At 52.2% G+C, this 21,446-nt stretch overlaps 1 protein-coding gene across 1 annotated transcript in view; it reads right to left on the reverse strand.

The window, feature by feature from the left end:
• The window catches only part of WNT9A (Wnt family member 9A), a 65,304-nt gene extending 50,646 nt beyond the window's left edge, over positions 1-14,658 (reverse strand). Inside the window, 1 exon segment of the mRNA XM_050970864.1 lies at positions 14,521-14,658. Within this exon segment, the coding sequence (XP_050826821.1) occupies positions 14,521-14,615 (95 nt within the window). The 5' untranslated portion in view covers positions 14,616-14,658.
• Positions 14,659-21,446: the final 6,788 nt, after the last annotated feature.

Below are 21,446 nucleotides of genomic sequence, written 5' to 3' on the forward strand. Positions count from 1 at the left end.
AGGAAGACTGGACCCCCTACAAATTTGTCTTTGGACTCCCTCTGTTGCTGCAACAGGAGGAGAAACTCCAACCCAGCAGGTTCTGCTTTGTCAGGCACGCATTGAAGGCATTTTCCAATAAAATCCATAGCCCAACAGCAGTTTGGGGCTTTAAAGGATGTGCCCCAAATCCCTGACTCAGCTCAGAGCTGCTCCCTGTGAGAAGTCCTGTGCCACAGCTGAAGCTATTGGATTTGCAGGGACCCTCGTGGCAGGGAGGAATGATGGATCTGACTCCATGTGCTCAGAAGGCTGATTTATCATTTTATTATTCTATATTATATTAAAGAATACTGAACTAAGCTATACTAAAGAATACAGAAAGGATACAGACAGAAGGCTGAAAAGATAATAATGAAAACTCCTGACTCTCTCCAGAGCCCTGACACAGCCTGGCCCTGATTGGCCAAAGAGTGAAAACAACTCCCAGCAGAATGCAATGGAACAATCACCTGGGGGTGAACAATCTCCAAACACATTCCACATGAGCACAGCACAGGAGAAGCAAAGGAGATCAGAATTGTTTTCCTTTTCTCTGAGGCTCCTCAGCTTCCCAGGAGCAGAATCCTGGGCAAAGGGATTTTTCAGGAAATGTGATTGTGACGCTGAAGCACCCAAAGCCACGCAGACCCTGAGCCATCTCTGCTCCCTTCACCCACAACGGGGTAAAACTGAACATCCAGACAGGTCAGACAGCAGCTCCAAGTGCTTCAATCCCAAGCACTTGGCAGGAGCCTCCAGGCAGGGAGGAGCAGCTGTTTGGACAAGGCCACTGACCTGCCCCTGATGTGGCCAGCAGCAGCAGAGCATCCCTGGGAGCAGCTCAGCTCAGTCCTGGCTCTCTGCAGGCTCTGGGAGCAGAGGAGTCACCCCCACTGCTCACCATGAGTCTGTAAGAGGCACATCCAGCCCTGGGCAGAAACACCCCCAGAGCCATGGTGTCACAGGGTTAGCCCCAAACTGAGGCATTTTTGTCACTGTGAGTCAGCCCAGGCCAGGCTGTCAGCTCAGCTGCCCCCTCCCAGCAGCAGCTCTCAGATTTTCCATGAGCCTGGAGCAGCCCCAGGGATGCAGGGCTGAGGGAGGATGCCCTTTTCCTGCCCTGGTACCACCCACCCTGCCCTGGCTGGGACAGCCCTGCTGAACCCAGCCTGTGCTCTGGGGACACAAAATCCCACAGGCACTGCAGCTACTCCTTAAGGCATCTCCACAACACCAGATTTGTTTTTTCATGGTTGGGGATCCCTCTGCAAGCTCAGCTGATCCTGCAAGTGCAGGATTATGCCTGGTCCCACTGCCCTGCAAGCACCATCCCTTCAGCCCAGTGCCTGCCCTGCACCTTGCAGAGAGGCAGATCTGCCTGAGAACACGTTTTCCTCAGCTCCACAAACCAGTTTGGACACTACAGCTCCTAACACTGACCACAGGGACTGCTCAAAGCCTCCCTCAGCCCAGCTCACACCCTCCCAAGGGCAGCTCTTCAGCTCCAGTCCTCTCTCCAAACTCATGCTAAGCCTCTGGATTTCCAGAGTCAACATGGGACAAGCCAGAAGATAGAAACAGTCCCCAGGGATGCAGCACAGCTGTGCTAACGAGCCAGAGGAAGTGTTGGATCTTTGGTCAGACCCTGTAATTCAGCTCAAGTGGCTGCTTCACCTCTGGCCTCCCAGATCAACTTGTTAACCACAGACTGGGAAAGAGCTCCCTGCTTGCTCCCAGCAGGAGACTGATCTTTGGCAGGGGCTGAAAACACCCCTACCCCCCTCACCTTTGATTGCAGAGAGAGCTGAGCTCCAGCTTTGCCAGGTATTTCAAGATCTCACCTTACACTGGGAGAGGATTAGGGCTAGAAAAGAATTTTGTCGAGATTAAGCCAAACAAGTCAGTTCTTTTAAACCAGGTATCAGTTCTGGTGAGCTGTCCCCAGAGGGGTTTAGGCTGCAGGATTGGGTTTCTTGTCAGAGATGGGCAGCACTGGGGAGCAGCTGAACTCCATGTTCCTGAGCTGGGAAAGGTCCCCTGAAATCATGGATTGTCCTGGGAGAGGCTCTGCAGCCAACACCAGTGGATCCAGTCCAAGGTGGGCACTCATTCCCAGTGCTGAGCTGAGCTGGCTCCCAGCTTCCCAATCCAGGATGCAAAAGAGCTGAGAAACAGCAAAATCCAGAAGCCTTTCCATGTTCAACTCAAGTGGAAGCACATTTTCTTTGATTATCTGGGTAATTTTCAAAGCCTTGTCTGATGAACCCTCAGCCAGCATTCCTCATTGCCCCAGGAGAGGCTGACAAATGCTGAGTCTGGGATACAGCATGGAACACCCCATTCCTCTTGATTCCCAACAGCCTGGATGGCAGCTGGCAGGAATTTAATCAGCAGGTCCATTTGGCCCAGCTGATTAAAACAGCATTCATTGCTCATGGAGTTTGGGGCACACTTGCTCTGATTTCTGCTTTTGCCACGCACTGGATGGAGGAATTTCCCAACTGGAGCAAAACTTTCCTTCCTTGGGAAAACTTCTTGGGGTCTTCCAGAGAGTGGAGCAGCAAAACTGGCCATGGAGCAGAGCAGGAGGTGCCTTTTGTGGTGTGCAGCAGCAGATGATCTCCCCTAGACACGAGTGAAGCCCTGAAAGAGACCCACAGGGACCTCTGGGCTTGGCTGAAAACCCTCCCTGCCTGTTGAATTGGTGGGGTGTCCCAGGGCAGGGAGGGATGATGGATCTGACCCCATGGGCTCAGAAGGCTCATTTATTATTGTATGATTCTATATTATATTAAAGGCTCATTTAGTATTGTATGATTCTATATTATATTAAAGAATACTATACTAAACTATACTAAAGAATACAGAAAGGATACAGACAGAAGGCTAAAAAGATAATAATGAAAACTCCTGACTCCCTCCAGAGCCCTGACACAGCCTGGCCCTGATTGGCCATTAAATAAAAACAATTCACATGAATCCAATGGAACAATCACCTGTGGGTGAACAATCTCCAAACACATTCCACATGAGCACAGCACAGGAAAAGCAAATCAGATAATTATTCTTTTCCTTTTCTCTGAGGCTCCCCAGCTTCCCAGGAGAAGAATCCTGGGCAAAGGGATTTTTCCAGAAAATGGGATTGCCACACCTGCTAGCTGGCTGAGGCAGACCTGGCAGGAATGGGCAGAAGTTTCACCAGAACCTTGGTGTGCTGTTGAAATCTCTGAATTTCTGTGGAGCAGCCTCCCAGCACAGAGAGGATCAAGCCACTGCTGTTTGCAAGGCCAAATCCTTTTGGAAGAGGTCAAGGGATGAGTTAAAGAAATAATATCAAAAATTACCAGCTTATTTTGTGGTACCCAGGGGGCTGTGTTGAGTGTGACCCCTGGGAGGGGACACAGGTGGCAGAGATGAATTGTTCTGACTCAGAGCCCACAGCCTGGCACTGGGATTTCTCCTTCTGGAGCTTCAGCACCTCTTAACTCCGGCCATGGAGAGACCTCAGAGCTCCTTCAGTGCTTACAGGGCTCCAGGAGAGCTGGAGAGGGACTTGGACAAGGGGTGGAGTGACAGGACACAGGGAATGGCTCCCACTGCCAGAGGGCAGGAAAAGATTGGATATTGGGAGGGAATTGCTCCCTGTGAGGGTGGAGAGGTCCTGGCACAGGTGCCCAGAGCAGCTGGGGCTGCCCCTGGATCCCTGGCAGTGCCCAAGGCCAGGCTGGATGGGGCTGGAGCAGCCTGGGACAGTGGGAGGTGTCCCAGGGCAGGTTCTTCCCATGACTCACTGGGATCGTTGTACCCTTCCCTCACCTGCTGCTAAAAGGAACAGCACAGAGGGATTGCTGTGCCCTGCTCCTCATGGCTTTCCTACAGCTAATTCCCAGGGTAGACCTCACTGGGAACCCCTGCTGTTAACCCCTGCTGCGCTGGGCCATTGTTGCTTCACTATTTTACTATAAATACTAATATAATTATATAATTACTATAAATATTAACATAATTAAACACAATTAATAATATAACCAATATCAATAAAACAATATCAATAAAACAATATCAATATAACAATATCAATATAACAATATCAATATAACAATATAAATATAACAATATAGACATAATAAATATGAAAACATATATAATATAAATAATAATTATATAATTAATATAATTAAATTATTATAATTTCTCATGATCATATCTTCAGATTAATAATTTTTTTTTTTTTTAAGATTTGTGAGCAGATGTTTGGTATTCCACCAAAACAAAGCCAGGCAGTTACACCTGGTGGTGTAACTGTAATTTTTTTTAGTGATGGCAGCTGAAGCTTTGAGGTGAAGGTGGCTCTGTCCAGAGCACCCTGTGGGGTTTTCCAGCTGTGTTTTAGGCTCACTGTCAGCAAACACCTCAGTCTCCAAGGTGGGAAGTGGAATTTTCTGGATGTTGGCTAATTCTCCTTGCCTGTGGCTGAAGCTGCCATTGGGGTGGCTTCAACTTGCCCTGGTGACCTTGCAGTGCCACACTTGGGAGCTCCCTGGCTGCTGGCTGCCCTTGGGGTGAGGTTTTTGGGCTGGGCTCACCCTGCTGAGCTCCTCACTGCTGGAAGGGTCTCTGTCTTGTTTGCAGGAGCTCTGACAGATTCCTGCAGGGGGAAACAATTTTGCTTCCCCCAGATTTTGCTTTGGGCTCAGTGTGTGCTGATTTCTCTGGAAAAGCAGTCCATTGTGCCTCCTGAGGGTGCAGAGCAGCACCCAAAAGGATTTGGCCTTGCAAACAGCAGTGGCTTGATCCTCTCTGTGCTGGGAGGCTGCTCCACAGAAATTCAGAGATTTCAACAGCACACCAAGGTTCTGGTGAGACTTCTGCCCATTCCTGCCAGGACTGCCTCAGCCAGCCTGCAGGTGTGGCATTCCCATTTTCTGAAAAATCCCTTTGCCCAGGATTGTTTCTCCTGGGAAGCTGAGGAACCTTCAGAGAAAAGGAAAACAATTCTGATCTCCTTTGCTTCTCCTGTGCTGTGCCCATGTGGAATGTGTTTGGAGATTGTTCACCCCCAGGTGATTGTTCCAGTGCATTCTGCTGGGAGTTGTTTTCACTCTTTGGCCAATCAGGGCCAGGCTGGGTCAGGGCTCTGGAGGGAGTCAGGAGTTTTCATTATTATCTTTTCAGCCTTCTGTCTGTATCCTTTCGGTGTTCTTTAGTATAGTTTAGTATAGTATTCTTTAATATAATATAGAATCATACAATAATAAATCAGCCTTCTGAGCACATGGGGTCAGATCCATCATCCCTCCCTGCCCTGGGACACCCCACCAATTCAACAGGCAGGGAGGGTTTTCAGCCAAGCCCAGAGGTCCCTGTGGGTCTCTTTCAGGGCTTCACTCGTGTCTAGGGGAGATCATCTGCTGCTGCACACCACAAAAGGCACCTCCTGCTCTGCTCCATGGCCAGTTTTGCTGCTCCACTCTCTGGAAGACCCCAAGAAGTTTTCCCAAGGAAGGAAAGTTTTGCTCCAGTTGGGAAATTCCTCCATCCAGTGCGTGGCAAAAGCAGAAATCAGAGCAAGTGTGCCCCAAACTCCATGAGCAATGAATGCTGTTTTAATCAGCTGGGCCAAATGGACCTGCTGATTAAATTCCTGCCAGCTGCCATCCAGGCTGTTGGGAATCAAGAGGAATGGGGTGTTCCATGCTGTATCCCAGACTCAGCATTTCTGTCAGACACTGTTGAGTTTGCATTTTCTGTGGTGGATAGAGAGAAAAGAGGTTTTCCTCTCTGTTCTTCCCCAAAAAAGGGGAGTAGCTTTTTTTTAACCTGTTATTTCCCCTTTCCCCAAAACCCTCCAGCAACTGAATTAATAAAATGCTCCCCACACCTTAGAGACTGGTTTATAATAACAGACTGGAATGCTACAGAGCACAATCAGGAGCTGCTTGATTCATTTGAAACAAGAGTTCCTGGTAAGAGCTGAGGGAATAAAAAGAAAAAAAAAAATCAGGATAGATTTTTCTATCAGCTCCAGCAAATCCTGTAACTGCTGTGTTTATCCACAGAATCAAAATACTCCCTGTTCCACTTGGGGAAGTGCAAACACTCTTTACAATAAAATGTAAAGCTTGCAGAGCTGATAAACTTCATAAGTGTGTTTTATGACAGTATCTGGAGAGATAAGGCTCATTAGCACTTACAGCCACCATCTGAAGGAACCTTAAAAAGCACAGTTACAAACAGGAGAAGAGGAAGAGAAATTTGCATCTTGACGTCAAAAAAAAAAAAAAAGCTTCTAAAGGGTTAACCCTTTCCATAATAAAAACCCTAATAATTTCTGGGCCCTCTCAACTTGACCTGAGCTGGTTCCTGAGCTCGGGAAAAAGCCAGGAAAGCAAATCCCAGCTGGCTCATGTTGGTCCAGGACCTGCAGCCACGTTCTGCAGGAGGAGCAGTGGCCCCCCATGACCAAAACACCAAGTCCTGGGCTCCAGGGCTCCTCAGGCCAAGGAACCAACTGTGTGAAGACAACAGAATCCACCAGGGAGCTGCTCTGGCTGCAGAGAGAAGGGGCTGCTCCAGCCTGGAGGGGAGCCAGAGGCTCAGAAGGTTTCAGTTTGGAAAAACAGGTCCAGGAGAGCTCTGGGAATGCTCCAACACAGCCCTGGGAGTTGGGAAGTTTGTGTTTAACAGAAGGCTCCAGTGTGAACTCAGCACCATCCCACCCCAGAGGGGTCTCTCAGGAGGCAGCTGGAACCACAGGGTCAGAAATTGAGAGGGAGCAGATAAAGACACTTGGAATGCATCAAGCCCTCTCCCCAATCATCAGGGGAAGCTTTGAGCCCTTTCTCCTCAGGTGGCCACAGAAGCCAAGCCCTGAAGGGGCCACATTATTTTATTATTCCATGGAACTGGAGCAGAGGGGATCGACGTGGAGCTTCTGGCATCAGAAGCCCTCCCACCTCTGGTGGTCCCCACAGTGGGGATGTTCTGATTCAACATCTCCAAAATCCCCTCCCAGCCTCACTCCCTCTTAGGAGGCATCAAGGGATGAAACAGGAGACAGGGAAGGCAAACCCAGTCTTGAGCTCTCCTGAGCCAAGATTTCCACATGCCACCACCCCTGTGCAGCTCTGGAGCACAGATGCCTCACACTGTGGGAACACCAGTGATGTTCACTGCTCCAGCACCTCCTCTGGCTGCCCAGCCACCCCCACTATAGCTAAACCCCCACAGTTTCTTCTGACTCAGATTTTCCGCTAAAGAAACCTTAAAGAATGTTTAAATGCCAACATTTATTAGAAATAACAACACAGTCAGCATGTCCTTAAATGAAGGGGATGGAGTGGAGCATCCCAGGGCCAGGAATTTCCACAAGAGAGCTGGGGAGAGCTTCTTACAGAGGCAGACAATGACAGGATGAGTGGGAATGTTTTAAAGTGAAAGAACACAGGTTTAGGTGAGGTAATAGGAGAAAATCCTTCCCTGTGACAGTGGGGAGGCCCTGGCACAGGGAAGGATCCCTGGAAGGGATCCTGGATCCCTGGAAGTGTCCAAGGCCAGGCTGGACAGGGCTTGGAGCACCCTGGGACAGTGGAAGTTGTCCCTGCCCATGGCAGGAGGTGGAAGTAGAAAATCTTTCCCAACCCAAATCATTCTGTGATTCTCCAAGAGGCATCGACACCAAGCCTGCCAGCACAATGAATTCATCTGACAGAAACATGAAGAAAGCAGCAAAAACTGACAAAACTTGATCTGGTCAGAAAGATTCAGACTCAGCTGCATCACAGAGGCTTCTCCATGCAGTTTTGTAGACTTTCCACTTAACCTGCTCCCCCTTCCCAATCCCACAGCCTAATTCAATTACCTGCCACCAAATAAGCCTTCAGGCCATTCTCATTACCCCGATAAAGCACAAGGCCTTTAATTATTAAACACTCTGGGGCTCTTTGTGTTGGGGTTGTGGGGCTGGACTCCCTTTTATTGTTGTCAGCAGCTTCCAGAAATCAAGTTAATCATTGACCAGGCCTTTCAGCAGGAGACCAGAGTCCTGTGGATTCCTGGTCTCTGGTTCTGCATCACCAGTCAGGCTAAAGGAAGTCACCAGCCTCCTGCTTTGCCAGGTATCCACTCAATTTTCTCCTAACAACTCATCTTCCCCCCCAAGGTGTCATTTACAGCGCTGGGAAAAAGAAAAAATGCAATATTTGGACATGGAGGCTGCAGCAGTGCTCATTGTTAACCTGAGTTCAGAGAGGAGCAGCCCCAGGTGAGGGAAACTGAGGCACAAGGCTGTGGGGTCCAAAATGTCAAGCAATGTGATCAATCCACTGCCTAAGCCAAAAATTTACTGATTCTTGTCTGAGTTAATGCTGCTCCATCCAGGAGGAGCTTCCAGGCACTTCCCAGCCCAATCTGGGGCAAATCCTGCTCCGCAGGGATGAAGATGCAGGTCTGGCACAGCTGTTTTTCCAAATATTTCTGGCTTTGTCACCACACTCGTGGCACTTCCAGGCACCTCCAAAGCAAATGCTGCTCCTGGGCACGGGGTTCCCTCTCCGGAGGAATGGAGGTTAAACACTGCTTCGAGTTGACAGAGAGGCCAACTTTGGGAGCCGAGCCAGGCAGCACTCACAGCACTGACAACTCACCCAGCTTCAAAAAAGCAAGAGGGGGGGGAAAAACAAAAACAACCAACCCACCCAAACCAGGCAAACCCTTCCAGTTTTCCAAGGAAAACCCCAAAGGCAGCAGCAGAAACCCCGCAGAGCCGCTGGGAGCAGCGGCTCAGGGCGGGATGGCCGAGTGTCCTTCCCGGGCACTCCAGCTGTGTTTGCCTGCCTGCTGCATTCCTGCCTGGCCAGCCCAGGCCGGGTTTTGTGTTTTTGGGTCGTGCTGGGAAGCAGCTGCTCCATCTCACACACGCCAGAGCCCGGTGGGCACGAAGGCACCGTGGCCCCACACCACCCTCCAGTGACAGCCACACACACGGGCTGGGAAAACAGGGGCAGGCACCGTGGGATGGCTTCTGCTGGAGGGGACACTGCAGCTGGCAGAGCCCGTGGGATGGCTTCTGCTGGAGGGGACATCCCAGCTGACACTCGCGGTGACCTCGCGCCCCAGAGCGCTCACAACACATGAACAGCCCCTTCATGTCCAACACCCTGCTCTTTTCCAAGTCTCTCCTAACAAAATCCCACCCTGAACAGCCCCTTCAATCCAACATCCTGCTCTTTTCCAAGTCTCTCCTAACAAAATCACACCCAAGGATGAGGTTTCTATGCTCCAGCTGATGCTGGAACTCAAGGTGACTTTGTGCCCCACTTAGGAACCCACCCCAGAGCGCTCACAGCACATGAACAGCCCCTTCAAGTCCAACATCCTCCTTTTTTCTAAGTCTCTCTTTACAAAATCACACCCTGAAGGACAAGGTTTCTATCCTCCAACTGATGCTGGAGCTCCTGGTGACTTCACTCCCCATTCAGGAACCACCCCAGAGTGATCACAGAACCTAAACAGCCCCTTCAAGTCCAACACCCTGCTCTTTTCTAAGTTTCTCCTAACAAAACACACCCTGAGGGATGAGGTTTCTATCCTACAGCTGATGCTGGAGCTCGCGGTGACTTCGTGCCCTGCTCAGGAACCCTGAAGGCACCTGAACAGCCCCTTCAATCCATCATTTCACTCTTTTCTAGGTCTGTCCCAACAAAACACACCCTGAAAGACGAGGTTTCCATCCTCCAGCTGACGCTGGAGCTCATGGTGACTTCACTCCCCACTCAGGAACCCACCCCAGAGTGATCACAGAACCTAAACAGCCACTCCAAGTCCAACATCCTGCTCTTTTCTAAGTCTCTCCTAAAAAAATCACACGCTGAACAGCCTTTCAAGCCCAATATCCTCCTTTTTTCTAAGTCTCTCATAACGAAAGACCCTGAACAGCGAGGTTTCCATCCTCCAGCTGATGCTGGAGCTCACGGTGACTTCGTGCCCTGCTCAAGAACCCACCCCAGACTGCTCAAGGTGCCTGAACAACCTCCTCAAACCAACATCCTGCTCTTTTCTAAGTCATTCCTAACAAAATCACATCATGAAGGACAAGGGTTTTATCCTACAGCTGACTCTGGGACTTGCAGTGACTTCACACCCTGCTCGGGAACCCTGAAGGCACCAGAACAGCCCCTTCAATCCAACACCCTGCTCTTTTCCAAGTCTCTCCCAACAAAATCACACCCTGAAGGATGAGGTTCCTATCTCACAGCTGATATTGGAACTCACGGTGACTTTGTGCCCCACTCAGGAACCCACCCCAGAACACTCACAGTGCCTGAACAGCCCTTCAAGCCCAACACCCTGCTCTTTTCTAAGTCTCTCCTAACAAAATCCCACCCTGAACAGCGAGGTTTCTATCCCACAGCAGAGCAGGGCACCTATCCTGCACCTGCCAAAGGGAATAAAAATACCCAGCACTTCCCACACTGCAAAGCCTGCAGAGAGTGGTGTGTTGGTAAATTAGGGCAAGCTATGCTTCCCCTCCCTCCCTCCCTCTCCCCCCGTGAGCATTTGAGGGTTCCTGTTGCCTGCGTGCAGGGGACAGATCAGTTACATTTATGCAGAACATTGCAATCTGTCAATATAAACACTATGTAAGCATGAGCCACTTGTAACATTACTACTGTCTTGACAAGTGTTTGCAGAGGGGGCTGAGCTGCTGGGATCCTTCTGCTCCCAGAGGGAGAGCAGAGCAAATCCCACCAGGCAGGAAAAACACTTCTTCCAGCAAGAGTTAAAAAATAAATATATATATTTTTTTAAAAAAGAGGTGCATCAAAACTGAATCAGACTCTAAATCAGAGCAGAAAATAGAGGAGTTGATTTATGGCCTGGGTCACCTCAGACCCACAGATCAGGAAAGCAGAAGCTCCCACGGGCTGGTTTCCCTTCCCACCAGCCCAGGGCACAGCAGGATTGGAGTTCCTCAGCCACCCTGTCACCCCAGCACGGCTAATCTTGTCACCTGCCACTTCCAAAGCCCAGAAGTGCAAGTCCCAACACAATTCCCAGATGCTGCTCTGGCATTTCCACCACCCCCAGCCACACTGGAGAGAGGAAAGGGAGGGAGGGAGGGGAGGTACCCACACCCAGAGTGTGTCAGGCACCGGGAAACAGAGCAGGGAGGAAAACTGAAATGCAATGCTTTCTCAGGGATCCTGGCAGCCTGGGGCTGCTCCAAACCCCCAGCAGCCTGCTGGAATATGGTGCAAATTAGTGCTCAGACAGCCCAGCTGCAGAGGCCGTGGCTGCACATAAAAGCAGCCTCATTCCTGCGGCAGCCAGTGCATCCCAGCAGGCTGACACTGAGCCCCAGGCAACGCCTCCCCCTCTGCTCCCCCAAAAATTCAGCCACCCCCATCATCATCATCATCCTCCTCCTCCTGAGGGGCAGCTCTAAATGCACAAAGAGCCAGCAGGGCTGTGCTCAGTTTTGCAGGCGTGCTTTTTTCCTCTCTGTCAAAAAGTTTCTTATCAGCCATGGTTGAGGAGCTGTAGCATCACCACATCCCTGATCCCTGCAGCCAGGCTCTCCAGCTGCTTCCCAGGAGTTAGGGCTGAGCCAAAGCCCTCCAAACCCCTCCTGAGCAGGTGCCTACAGGCTCCCAGCTCTGCAGGTGCTGCTCCTGGGCAGTAACCCTGGGTCCTGCTGGCACCTGCTCCAGGGAGGAGGGCAGCAACACCCAACTGGCAGAATCCCCCTGAGAAAAAGGGAAAATCTGTCTCTCCCTGCACAGACCATCCCCTTCAGCACATCTCCCAGTCAGACAGCCTGGGGATGGGGCAAAACAGCAGCAAGAGCCCCACCTGCACCACAGCTTTGACTCCCACACATTCCAAACTCTGCTTCCAGAGGGCATTTATCCTACTTGGCTGCTTGTGCATCCCTCCAGGAACACCAGAGCCAGAGTTCCAGGGAAGCACAGCAGCCCCCAGCCGTGGTGTCCCCAGCCCATCATCCCTTCCTGCCACCCCCCAGGACAGGCACAGACATAACTCCATGCTGACACAATCTCATTATCCTGTAACCATGCCCCACTTCTGTCCCTGGGCACTCATTCCCCACCAGGCCACACATTTGGAGACATGGAATTCTTTCCCTGAAATAAGACATTGGGGCTGGGGGGGGGGGAAGGGATCATCCACAGCTGTCTCTATCCCCCTCCAGACTGAGGAAGGGAGCAGCCAAGCTGCAGCCACAGCGTGACATCTGCTGAGCACTGCCTCGCTCTGTGCCCCACCACCTCCTGCACAGGGATGCCAGCACCCAGATGGGCCAGCAGGCCACCAAAAGGTGGCTTTGGGACTCAAAAGAAGCATCCCTTTCCCTGCCTGGAGGGTGGGTTTTAGCTCAGGTCATTCAGGCAAGCTGTTAGCAAGGACTTATCAGAATGAACAGATGTGCTGCCTCACCTGGAGCAGCTCCTTCAGGCACGTGGCAGAAGGAAAAACATCAATAGCAGCCTTCCCAGGGCACTTGCAGAGAGAAGTGGGGAGCTGTGCAGGAACATCCAGCTTTTACCAGGTGGGATTTCTTTCCTTCCCAACAGACAGAAGCCATCAGCCTGGAGGGCTCAGCTCTTCCACACACACTTGTGGATTACCAGGAGCTGGGATCTCAGCACTGACTGTTCCCAGTGTCCCCAGCAGCTCTGCAAGTGCAACCTCTGCTCTTGGAAGAACAAAGAGGGGATCAGCAGCTCCTTTGCTGGGGCTTTAACCAGAGACAAGGAGGTTTTGCATAAGCAAACTCCACTGCACGCCACACAGCAGCCCTGTGGAGTGCACATCTGGCTGGGGGCACATCTGGCAGCATCTCCTCTCTGCCAGGGAGGGAGTCTCAAACCAGAAACAGCAGCTGCACCAAGACAGAGAAAACCCCAAAGCGGTCAGGACAGACAGCAGACGCTGCCCTTGGCTCAGAATGCCCCTTCTAAAGTGAAAACCTCTACCAGCCAAGAGAGAAATCCCAGAAGGAACTGGAATGAGTTACCTGCTGCTCTAGAGCAGATAGCAGCACAGCAGGGATTAATAGGAGAGTTCCAGCCAAGCTCCTTCCAAAGCCTGTCAGTCCCCAAGGCACAATTCAGCTGCACAGTGCCGGTGGTCCTCGGCAGACACATGAGCCACCGGGCTGGGAACAGCCCTCTGCACACTGCCGAGGGAGAAAAGGGCTTTTCCTAAAAACCTGCACACACAGGACAGGCTGTTTCCTTAGAAAACCAGCCCCAGTAGCAGGAAGTGAAGCGGTTCTGGAGTTGGAAACAGAAGATGTAAGTGGCACTGTTTGGAAAACTTTGCCAGACCACAAGCAATGGACAAGCCTCAACACCAGGATTTGTTTTACTGGAAAGAAGGGGGGAAAAACCTCAAGTCTGCTAAAACATTCTCCAGGGCTGGTCCAGTGGCTCCTACCAGTGGTCACAACACAACATCCCCCGAAAAAAGGGAAAAAAAAAAAAAAGCAGCAAGAATCCCCGCTGTTGTGTAAACTTACACCAAAACCTCTTACACAGGTGCTCGCGTCAAACTCCTCTGTCAAAACGACAACATTTTGCGACAAACGGTTTAAAATTAAGGATGAGAGGCAGCGACACCCCAGAAAGCACAGAGGGAAAACCCGCACGGAGCTGAGGCTCCGCGACACGGCTGCGGGGGGCGTTGGACAGGATCGGGTCGAATTGGCTGGTCCAGCTCACCGCACGGACCCGGGACAGCGGGATAAGGAGGATAAAAATGGGGGGATAAATCACCGGGGATAAGGGGGATACACCCCCGGGATAATGGGGATAAATCCCCGGGATCGGGGGGTCGGGAAGGGAGCGGGATCCACCTGCGCGGCGCGCGCCGGGCCGGGAGCGCCCCCTGCCGGCCGCGCCCCGCCCCGCGCACAGGTGAGCGCCGGGGATGCGGCGGCCGCGCAGCGCCCGCGGATCCCCCCGAAAAAACAACGGGCAGCAGCCCTCTGCCGGTACCCGGTGTTGAAACCCGCGCTTTAATTGCGGGGAAAAAGGAGTTTTCTCCGCGCTGTCCCGTGCTAGGGGGGTTACAGCCCGCGGCTGGTGCGCTGCAGGTCCGCTCCGTGCGGGGAACTCCCGTGGGGAATGGGGGAACGAAGCGCTCGCTCGCCCCTGGCAGCTCCTGCCCGCCAGCTCCCGGGGGGCTGCCACCCGCAGCTCCCGGTCCCGACTGGCAAATCCAAGGGGATTCCGGCTCCGAGCGCTGGGACGCGGGACAGCCGCGGGCACGGCGCTGTCGCTGCCCCTGTCCCGGGCCGGCTGACAGCGCCCGCGGGAGGGGATGCCCGCACCCCCAAGGGACGGAGGGTGCCCGCAGGCACACGGCAGCATCCCCACCTCGGGAGGGACGCGCCAGGCACAAAACCCCTTCATCATCAAAAAACAAACTCAGGCAAAAGTTCAAGAGCAGGAGCGGGGGGCACGGGGCACCTACCCGAAGTAGGCGGCGGAGGGCCGCGGGGCGCAGGCGAGCAGCCCTAGGAGCGCGCAGGAGGAGAGCCATCCCAGCAGGACGTGTCCATCCAGCATCTTGCAGCGGCGCCGGCGCTGCTCATCTCGTTCCCCCGCCGCGCCCGCTGCGGCCCCGCCGCCCGCCCCGCTTCTTATAGCGCGGCCGGCGGCGAGAGCCCGAGCGGCGGCGGGGCGGGCCGGGGAGGGGCTGCCGGGGGGGGAGGGACACGGAGGAGAGGCGGGATGGGACAGGGGGACACGCCCCGGGAGGAGGGACGGAGCGGCGGGGCGGGGAGAGCGCGGGGGAACGGGAGCGGAGCGGGGACGGGGGAGCGCGGGGTGGTGGGACACGGTGGGGAAGGGGAGAGGGCAGGGGGTGAGCGAGATGGGCAGGCGGGAGAGGGATGAGTGTGCCAGGGGTGGGTGTGCAAGGGATTGGCATCTGAGCATGGCATGGGCAGCAGGGACAGGTGTGCAAGGCGTGGGTGTCGCAAGTGCCAGGGCTGGGTGGTCGTGCAAGGATCAGGGCAGGTGTGCAAGGGGTAGGTGTGCCACATCTGGGCAGCTGTACAAGAATGAAGCAGTCCTGAAAGGGCTGGATGTGCCAGGGGTGGGCAGCTGGGCAAGGGGGAGGTTTGGCACATCTGGGCAGCCGTGCAAGAATGGAGCAGTGCTGAAAGGGCTGGATGTGCCGGGGTGGGCAGCTGGGCAAGGGGGAGGTTTGGCACACCTGGGCAGCCGTGCAGAGGTTGGATGTGGGAAGACACAGGCATTGCACACTCGTGTGCACACCCACAGCACTGTGAGCAATGCAGGGACACCGAGCAGCGCGGGGAGGAAGCAGTTAATGCCCTAAATGTCACCCTTTTGGCCGGCAGTGTTTTTCCAGGTCCGTCGATGTCACTGTCATCGTCATCCTGGAGGTAATTCCAGCACCCGAGAGCGGGAAGGTTCCTCTCCTGAGCATGTGTGTGTCACACTGCTGAGCCAGCCCGTGTCCCCGTGGGGACAGAGGCAGGAGGACACTTGGCACTGGGCTCTCATCTCTAAAGCCCCTGTCCCTGGGGGTTTAAGCTCGGCCCCACAGAGCTGTGCCCAGCAGGTGACACTTGGTGCACGATGAGCAGCAGGGTGCTCAGAATGGGGTCATTGGTGTTTCTGACCCCCACAATCTGTGGGCAGAGCAGTTCAGGAGCCACACGGGGGGGGGGGGGGGGGGGAGTTCACAGGGATGAACCTTTTGTCCTGGAACAGCTCCTGGAGTGACACTGGGAGCTCAGGAAATTTATCTTCACCTCTGACTGTAACCCTTGAGCATTTCCAGCCTTCCCAGCCTTGTGCAAACTGTGTGGATTCTGCTTGTTTTGGGGTGAGAAGGAGAATGATTTTTTTTTTTTTAACATTTAAACCATCTCAGCCCAGTCCCTGACCACATTTTTGCCAAAACAAAAGTGTCCTTGTGGAAAAGCACCATTCAAAGCTCCCCACATCCACCCGAGTATGGGATGTGGGGCTGCCACTGTGGCTCTGCATCAGCACCCCTTGGGGTGGGGGCTGAAACTGGCTTGGGATGGGTCTCACATCCACTCCAGCTTCCTCAAATCCCTGTGATTCACCATTATCTGGGAATATCTCAGCTTCCTTCTCCCAGTGAAGAGGCACCGAGTCAGCCCCCTGTGGGTGCTGGGGGTCAGAAGCCCCATGGGCCACCACAGTCTGGCAGAGGGCAGAGCAATATTTCCTTAAAGCCCCATCTAGAGGCCTTTCCTGGAGGAGAATTTGGGAGATAGGACCAGTGCCAGGGTCATGCTGAGTGTCCTTATCCTGCCACCCGAGCTCTTCCAGCTTGGGAAAAGGCAAGGCAGGGTTGTAGGTGGAGGCCAGGACAAGCAATGTTATCACTGGGAGGCTTTTCCTGAGCGTTTCTCTGGTGGAAAAAGCAGCTTCAGAGTCATTTTCCACGCACATCCCCAAGAAGCTGGTGATCCCAGCACGTGGAAGGAAACTCCAGTTCCTCCAGGCAGCCCCTGGCTAAGCTGTGGGTCATGGAAAGGCAGAGAGCCCCTTGCTGTTACTCATTTTCTCTGCCCACCGCGAGGTGCCAGATCCGGGGTGATGCCCTGGGTGTGTGTGACTCTTTCCAAAGCGAGGCAGCACCAAAAATAGTCCCCACTTCTGCTTCCAGCCCGGAAAAAAAAGGGAAGCCCAAGCAAGCAGGGGCTCCTCCGGGGCTTTGCTGCTTGTCATGCCCGGGACCATGCATGCAGCATCTTCCTGGGGCAGCTTTGTGGCTTCCAGGCCCTTCAGGTGACATAAATCTCGGTGTTTCTGCTCAGAGCACTGGCCTCGGGTGCTGTCCCCGCAGCCACCGACAGCAGAGGGCAGTGCCACATCGGCGCAGTGCCACGGCTCTGGAAAAGGGAATTTTTCTGTCCGGGAGGGAAGGGACACAGCAGAGCCAGGGGGAAGCAGCCAAGCCCAAGGAGTTTGGTGGGGTTAAGTGGCAATTCCAAAGGGTCATGATGGTTTTCTTTGGGAGGAAAAGATGCCAGGTGCAAGGATAATGCTGGACAAGGAGCCCCTGAGTTGTTGTCACCTCTGGTGTGGCAGCAGCACAAACCCTGTGTCCTCACCCTGACCCCGCATTTTCCTGTGGGAAATGGATTGGTGAGAATTCTTTAAATGACCCCGATCCCACCGTTGTGCTTCTGGAATGTGCTCCTGCAGGCAGAGCAGCTGTGGGAGTGACCTGTGAGGATCCAAGCCTGGCATCCCACAAAGGGTTCCAATATCCCATTCCCTGTGTCCCAGTCCTGTGGGTGACACCATCCCACGGCAGCTCCAGTGCCAGGATCTCAGCCAGCACCGCTGTGTCCACCCCAGCAGGCTCTTCCCAGGGGGATCTGGAGGGTGATTTCAAGTTTTCCTGCTCCATGACTCAGCTCTGGAGCAGAGCCTGCCTGAGGCTTCCCCATCCCAGAGGAGCCCTCGCTCCCATCCGTGTGTTTTTTGCAGGAATCCCAGCTCATCATTTCTCCAGGGCTTCCCTTCCCTCCCTCAAGCTTTGCTCCAGGTGTTTTTCTCTGCAGTGCAACACCAGGTTCCAAACATCATCCAACATTTCCTTGGGAGAGCAGGGGATTTTGCCCATGGAGGTCCCTCTGCAGAAACCCAACCAGGGCAGCCACTCCAGCTCAGTGGGATGACTGACTCACAGGAGGGTGAGAGGCGAGGAAAACACCCGTGAGCTCATCTGCTCATCCCTCCCTGCCAGCCCTGCATGGATTCCCCAGCAGATATTTGGCAGCCACTCCCAGGATGGAGTAACCCAAGCAGGGCAGGAGGGGCGGGGACCTCACCGGGCTGGGGCTGGGCCGGGTGGCCGAGGCCGTTCCCGGGATAGCTGAAAAGCCTTGGGTGGTGTTTCCTCCGAAAGGAGCCACTCACATTTCCCCTCCTCAGTTCCTGAATTAGAAGTGGGCCTGGCATTTCTGTGCCCTCCTGAGGGAGGCTGAAATAACAGGCAGGAGCTGGGAATGTGGCACAATCACATTTTCTGAGAAATCCCTTTGCTCAGGGTTTTCCTCCTGGGAAGCTGAGGAGCCTCAGAGAAAAGGAAAACAGTTCTGATCTCATTTGCTTCTCCTGTGCTGTGCTCCTGTGGAATGTGTTTGGAGATTGTTCACCCCCAGGGGATTGTTCCATTGCATTCTGCTGGGAGTTGTTTTCACTCTTTGGCCAATCAGGGCCAGGCTGTGTCAGGACTCTGGAGAGAGTCAGGAGTTTTCATTATTATCTTTTTAGCCTTCTGTCTGTATCCTTGCTGTATTCTTTAGTATAGCTTAGTTCAGTATTCTTTAATATAATATAGAATCATAAAGTAATAAATGAGCCTTCTGAGCACATGGGGTCAGATCCATCATTGCTCCCTGCCACAGGGCACCCCACAAACACAATACTGGGAACACCCCATGCCCACGGGACAGTGTTTGTCCCACTGGGATCACACCCTGCTATTGGATTTGCTGGGATCCCCAACAAAGGAAGGAATGATGAATCTGACTCCAGGTTATGATACTATATTATATTAAAGAATACTAAACTAAACTATAGAATACAGAAAGGATACAGGCAGAAGGCTAAAAAGATAATAATGAAAACTCCTGACTCTCTCCAGAGCCCTGACCCAGCCTGGCCCTGATTGGCCAAAGAGTGAAAACAACTCCCAGCAGAATGCAATGGAACAATCACCTGGGGGTGAACAATCTCCAAACACATTCCACATGGGCACAGCACAGGAGAAGCAAAGGAGATCAGAATTGTTTTCCTTTTCCCTGAGGCTCCTCAGCTTCCCAAGAGAAGAATCCTGGGCAAAGGGATTTTTCAGAGAATGTGAGTGTGACACAATGTAGGTGTTTGATGTTGTCTGAGACACTGTGGGGCACCTGGGACATCCACCTGCAGGACAGCAAACCTTTTGGATGTGTGCAGGCAGGTGGGGCAGCCCATGGGGGATTTTAGGGGGCAGGAAGTGCCTGTGGTCAAACCCCATCGAGGTGTGGACACCAAGGTTTAGGTGTTTCAATGTGCATCCAAATCCCACTTCTGGATTTACTTCTGGAGGTTAATCCAAAGGCTTGCTGTGGCCAGCAGAGCTTTAAGGGCAGTGGGGAAGGAGAAGAAAGCAGCCAAAGTGGTGAATTTCTGGTCACTGGCACCTGGGGGTGCTTTTCCACCCTCTGCATCCTTTTCTTGGGCATGAACTCTGGCACCAAGAGTCTCCTAAACAGTCACGAGTTGCCCTGGGCTGCTGCCAGATTTTCCTTTGGCCATAGAGCTGAGAGCCCCAGAGCTCAGGTGTTGTTGGGAAGTGATAAAATAAAACCATTTGCTGCAGGAACTTTCAGAAGGGGAATCCCCCAGGATCAATGTCAAGAGTTTTACCCGAGCTGTTTTTGCAGGGATCCCGTGGCCAAGAGCCATGGCTTCATAAAGGACTGGAAATTTAAACCCTGAAGTTTTTTATTTAGCAGAAAATTAGCGTGGCAAACAATTCAGACCTGCTGGAGAGAGAAACCTGGCTGGGGACAGAGCTTCTGGTTGAGCTTTTATTGCTTTGCAATGATCTGTGTTGGGCTTTTTCTTGGGATTTATCAGCCTTTCTCTTCCCTGGCACAACCAGGAATTTCAGTTTCCTTCTTATCAGACTGCAAAAGGAGACCAAAAAAAAAAAAAGCTTTAAAAGAGTGAGATGGGGAAAGGAGAGAGTGGCTGCAGGAAGCAGCAGAGTGATCTGCAGGGAGGGGTGATGTAGAAGTACTGATGGATGGCTGAAACACTGATTTTCTGTAGCTTGGAGATGCCATCTGCAGAAAATGAGTTGGGATCTGAATTGAAACTGAATTTCACGGCCCTGAGGAAAGGGAAAAGCGGCCTCAAAAAGATGTAGCTGATCAGACTGGAGACAGTTCCTGTGATTTTCATCTGCTGCCCCATCCCTGGAAGTGTCCAAGGCCAGGTTGGAGCAACCTGGGATAGTGGAAGGTTGGATGATCTACAAGACTTCTTCCAACCCAGAGCATCCTGGAATTTTGTACCAGGCATGAACGTGCTTTTAAGCTCCTCCTCAGACAGGTTTTTCCTGGATTCCCAGTAAAAAAATCTAAAACTCAGCCTGGTAGCAAAGGTTTGAAATCAAAGCAATCAGAGCACAGCTGTCTTCCAGAGGGATGAGATCCCAAAGGCTGGAGGGTCTGTTGGAATTGGATGGAGAGGAGCTGGGCCAAAACAGAGGGGACAAACAGGCAGGGGTGAGCTGTGTTTGTTTTAAACAGGTTCATTTTCTGTGCAGGGGAGGTTTTTCTGGGTGTTACTTTGCATTTCCACCTCGAGGAAGAGGAGCTATTTCCTCTTTGCTCCTCTGAGTAAGATACTCTTTGTTACTCTCCGTTTGCCTGGGTGAATTTCAGCTGCTGAGTGAATTTCCCGGGTGTGCTGAGGTTCCTGGGGTTGGAAGCCAAGCTGGTGATTTCCAAGTGACCCCTCCACCCCCAGCCCTGTCCCTGCTGCTGCCAGCCAGGCCTGCAGACAGGTCACACTAATGTTTAACTCCAGCCTGTGTCACTGCATTCAGAGGGTGTTTTCCCTCCCCTCTGCACAGGTTTATTCCCAGTGGATGCCGTGACCCCCTCACCTCTCGGTGTCCCCTACACCAAACAAGGCTGGCTGTGCCTCTACTGCCCTTCACAGGGCATCTCCTGAGAGCTCTTTTCATCTCAGCTCTCCAGCTCTGACCCTCTCCAGGGGGGCACATCCTTCCCTGGAGCACAGAAAGGATTTTGGTTGGGAAGAACAGGTGGATTCCTGTGCTGGGATGGGATGGGGTCCTGAGACAGGTCAGATCCAGGACTGTGGGGTGACAGGGCTCTGACTCCTTGGCCCTGAGCAGAAGAAAAGCCAGTTCAGGGATCCTTTGATGTCAGATTTGCTTTGTTATCTTTCCCTTGCAAGGTTGGAGATCTGGTCAGGGCAGTGAGATTACCATTGATGATTATGATGTGATGACTATGATGGGTTTATGTTTTATCGTTATCTATAGTTGTAGTTATTAGGATAACTATTATGGTTATGGTTTTATTATATATTTATTGTATTTCCCAGATCCCCTGATGAAGGGAGGAATGATGGATCTGACTCTATGTGCTCAGAATGATTATATTATTATATTATATTATATTATATTATATTATATTATATTATATTATATTATATTATATTATATTATATGTATATTATATTATATTATATTATATTATATTATATTATATTATATTATATTATATTATATTATATTATATTATATTATGCAATACTAAACTATACTAAAGAACACAAAAGGACACAGACTGA

Source organism: Serinus canaria, chromosome 2 (genome assembly GCF_022539315.1).
Source record: "Serinus canaria isolate serCan28SL12 chromosome 2, serCan2020, whole genome shotgun sequence".
Classification (NCBI taxonomy): domain Eukaryota; kingdom Metazoa; phylum Chordata; class Aves; order Passeriformes; family Fringillidae; genus Serinus; species Serinus canaria.